Source organism: Colobus angolensis, unplaced genomic scaffold, assembly GCF_000951035.1.
Source record: "Colobus angolensis palliatus isolate OR3802 unplaced genomic scaffold, Cang.pa_1.0 Scaffold130, whole genome shotgun sequence".
NCBI lineage: Eukaryota > Metazoa > Chordata > Mammalia > Primates > Cercopithecidae > Colobus > Colobus angolensis.
Window position 1 is genome coordinate 5151297 of NW_012114253.1, and position 4124 is coordinate 5155420.

The 4124-nt window shown below is 51.7% G+C and overlaps 1 protein-coding gene across 1 annotated transcript in view; it reads right to left on the reverse strand.

Annotated features, from left to right (window-relative positions):
* Positions 1-4124, reverse strand: part of PADI4 (peptidyl arginine deiminase, type IV) — a 64905-nt gene that overhangs the window by 9688 nt on the left and 51093 nt on the right. The window contains exon 15 of the mRNA XM_011934076.1: positions 3657-3785. Coding sequence (XP_011789466.1) covers positions 3657-3785 — 129 coding nt within the window. The remainder of the gene's footprint in view (positions 1-3656; positions 3786-4124) is intronic.

Consider the following 4124-nt stretch of genomic DNA (forward strand, 5'->3'; position numbering starts at 1 on the left):
CCGAGGCGACTGGATCACCTGAGGTCAGGAGTTCGAGACCAGCTTGGCCAACATGGCGAAACCCCGTCTCTACTAAAAACACAAAAATTAGCCAGGTGCGCCTGTAATCCCAGCTACTCAGGAGGCTGAGGCAGGAGAATCGCTTGAACCCAGGAGGTGGAGGTTTCAGTGAGCCAAGATCATTCCAATGCACTCCAGCCTGGGTGACAGAGTGAGACTCTGTCTCAAAAAATAAAACAAAATAAAAATAATATCCCCACTTTACAAACGAGGAAACTGAGACGCAGATGTGGAAAATGGTTTGCCTAAGGCCACCCAGCTATTCTAGGACTACAGCTGTTAGACTCTAAGTTCCATACTCTTATTTATTTTAAATTAAAAAAATTTAGATTCGGGGGTACCTATGCATATTTGTTGCACGGGTATATTGCTTACTGGTGGGCACAGGGCTTCTAGTGTATCCATTACGCAAATAGTGAACATCATACCCGAGAGGTAAGTTTCCAGCCCTCACCTCGCTCTCATTCTCTCCATTTTGGTGGTCCTCAGTGCCTATTATTTCCACCTCTGTGTCTATGCGCACCACTGTTTAGTTTCTACCTATATGTGAGAACATGCAGTATTTGATTTGCTGTTTTAGTTCACTTAGGATAATGCCTCCAGCTCCATCATGTTGCTGCAAAGGACATGATTTCATTTTTTTTTGTTTTTTGAGTGAGACAGAGAGTTTCACTCTGTCACCCAGGCTAGAGTTCAGTGGTGCGATCTCAGCTCACTGCAATGTCCATCTCCTGGGCTCAAGCAATCCTCCTGCCTCAGCACATGCCACCATGCCTGGCTAATTTTTGTAATTTTTGTAGAGACAGAGTTTCTCCATGTTGCTCAGGCTGGTCTTGAACTCCAGGACTTAAGCAATCCTTCTGCCGAAGCCTCCCAAAGTGCGGGGGTGACAGGTATGAGCCACCCCTCCTGGCTGATTTCATTCTTTCTGATGCTGCCCATGCTCTTAACACTACACTCTCCTCCCCTACCTGCCCCTTTCTGGTAAACTCTTTCTATTACTCAGGGCCCAGCTCAAGTGGCAGCCCCTCTGTGAAATTGCTCATAAATCCCTGAGCTCTGGCAGTCACTCCTGCTCTGTGTTCCCATAACTCCCAGCACTGTGCCTTGCACATAGTAGGCACTCGATAAATATCTGTTGACTGGATGGATAAATGACTGCCTCTGTTATGGCACTTTCCATATGTAAATAATGTATGTAAATGACTCTGCTTCCTCCATTAGATTGGCAGGCGGCCCGGTGAGGAGGAAAGGTGAGGATTTTGGCTGTAGGCCTATGTGGGTTTGAATCCCAACTCTGCTATTCAACAGCTGTGTAGCCTTAGGTAAGTCACATTACCCCTCTGAGCCTCATCAGCAAAGTAAGCCCAACACAATTTCCATTGCGATGACAATTAGGTAAGAACACGTAGGCACAGCATTGTGCTGGCACATAGTAGGTGCACAGCCATTTTCCATGGGTCCTCAAGGGGGCGTCTCATTCTTTGCCACCGCCTAGACACAGCCTGTGTGTGCTAAGTGCCTCGCACTGTTCATCTCTTTGCCTGTTCCACTCCCTCTTCCCTGCCTCCCACAGCCTGCTCCCAGGAGAGAGGTCTCATGCTCAGGCTCCCTCTGGAGACCTTGAACAGTGAAGGTGCACAGTCAGCTCTCAGCACTACTGACTACCATAGCCATGGACATCCACTTTCATTCCTGCACTGGGAAGCCTGGCTTGGCTAAACTGGTGGGAAACAAAATGTTTGGGGTCAATAGTTTAATTTCTTTTGGCCAAGGGACCCTTTATCTACACACAGTCTTCTGCAGAATGTCCACGCAGAAACAGAAAATCTGAACCACTGGATTTGAGGCACTGCCTTCAAACTCAGGGGCCCTAGGGAACCCAGTTTGAAAACCACTGTGGTAGGGCCTGCTGGCTCCTCCCTGAACTGTAACCCCCAGCTCCAGAAGAAGGGGGTGGCTGGGGTTCCCCAGTAGAACTGGGTGAAGTCCCTGCCTGGGCCTCGGGTGTGCTCTGAAGAGAGGGAGGAATGGGGCCAAGGAATGGCAAAAACACAGTGGATGATATGAAGACAGCACTCGGGGGCCACAGTGAACGCTCAAGACAAAGGTGGGACCACCCTCCAGGGCAGCCTCCAGGAGGTGAATCCCACTCAGCCTAGGCAGTGCCAGCCCCACCTCCTCACAGGCGCCTTCCCGGACCCCCCAGTCTGAGGTGGTGCCCCCACATGTCCCTGTTATGGTGCATAAGGCGACCTGAGGGCGTCTTGTTTGTTGCTTGACTCCCCATCCGTCCCTCCATCCTCCGCACCACCCCCAAGCCCCAGGGAAGCTGCTAGGTGGGAAGGCAGCATGGTGGTTATGGTGTGGGGTCTGAAGTCAGAGCCCCGGCAGAGGCGGCGATAGACTCTGACTCCCGGAATTGTTGTGAGATACCAGAAGGTGCTCTGGAAGTGGTACAGGGCCATGTAAGCCTGTAGAGCGCACCCTTGGCATAAGTGACTCCATCTTAGAAAAAGACTCCATCTTACATTTCAAAAGGCACCATGCTAATAGGAACCAGATGTTTGCCTAATCAACAGAGACTGCACCCAACCAGGCAGGGACATAAGCAGGCACACTCTATTACTATCAGTCCACACCAGAGGACTCCAGCTATAAAAAGATCAGGTCTTCACTAGCTCAAGATGACTGTCTTTTTTTTTTTTTTTTTCGAGACGGAGTCTCACTCTGTCACCCAGGCTGGAGTGCAATAGTGCAATCTTGGCTCACTGCAACCTCTGTCTCCCAGGTTCAAGTGATTCTCCTGCCTCAGCCTCCCAAGTAGTCGGGATTACAGGCTCCTGCCACCACACCTGGCTAATTTTTGTATTTTTAGTAGAGATGGGGTGTCACCATGTTAACCAGGCTGGTCTCGAACTCCTGACCTCAAGTGATCCACCCGCTTTGGCCTACTAAAGTGCTAGGATTACAAGTGTGAGCCACCACACCTGGCCTCAAGGTGACTGTCTTAACAGACACTGTCTTGCTGTCACTAGTGATTAGCACCTGGCACCAGCTGTTGAAGGCTCTGCCAAAATTACACTCTGCCTTGCAAGACGTTGATGTCCATTTAGATCAGCCTAGGACCCTCTCCTTGTCCACATCGCTCTCCTTGGACTGGTTCTTTGACCCTTTTTCCTATCCCTTTCTCTCTTGGTGTTAAATATTGCTTTGTTTGATGTGGAATGTTTCGTCTATAACATTTCTATGTTGATTAAGTACACTACTATGTATGGTTTGCAGTACTGACTGACTTGTGGAGTGACTTGAGCCTGCGTGCCCAGGGCTCTGCCCACCTGAGAACTGCCCCCAGGGAACTCCGTGTGGCTTGTGGATTTTATGATGGAGATAGCATCAGTAGAAGCCTGACCTCGTGGGAAGACACCAACGTGCACAGACCTGGTCACGTCTGACCTTGTACCACTCAGGACAAAGCTACAAGTGGTTACGGAGAGGAGCCAAGCCCTCTGGGACCGCCCGGGTGCCCCGCTGGCCTCTTTGGCTGAGCTATTTCCATGCCACCCCCTGGGGTTTTAAAGCCGCCACCTCCTCACCATGTTGGGGAAAAAGGCTTCGGCCTTGGAGAACTCTTTGAGCTTGAAGAGCTGCGGAATGTCGATGATGTCACTCTCAGCCAGGCCCAGCTCCTGCTTCAGCAGCTTGCGGTTCCAGTCGATGCATCGCTGAGGGGTGGGGCAGGGGCAGTGAGTGGGGGACTGCTGGCAGTGGGGTTGGTGGGGGACAGTGTGGAACTGAGGCCCCCTGGATGAGGGAAGGACCTGGGACAGTGTCAGGAAGGCAGTGAGGGCAGCTGCCAGGGCCCCCTGCACAGAGAGGCCTCTGGCCAGCACTCTTGGGGGGGCCCTGGGGCCTCCTGCTTCCTCTGCTCCCTCAGCCTCTCCCAGTCTCTGCCTCGCCCCTGCTTCTGTGTCTCTGTCTTCCAGCACATCCTGAGATCCTGAGGGAGACTCCTGCGATGTGCCTGTAATCACTGGCAAAGTGGCTGGGGGTGGGGAGTGGGG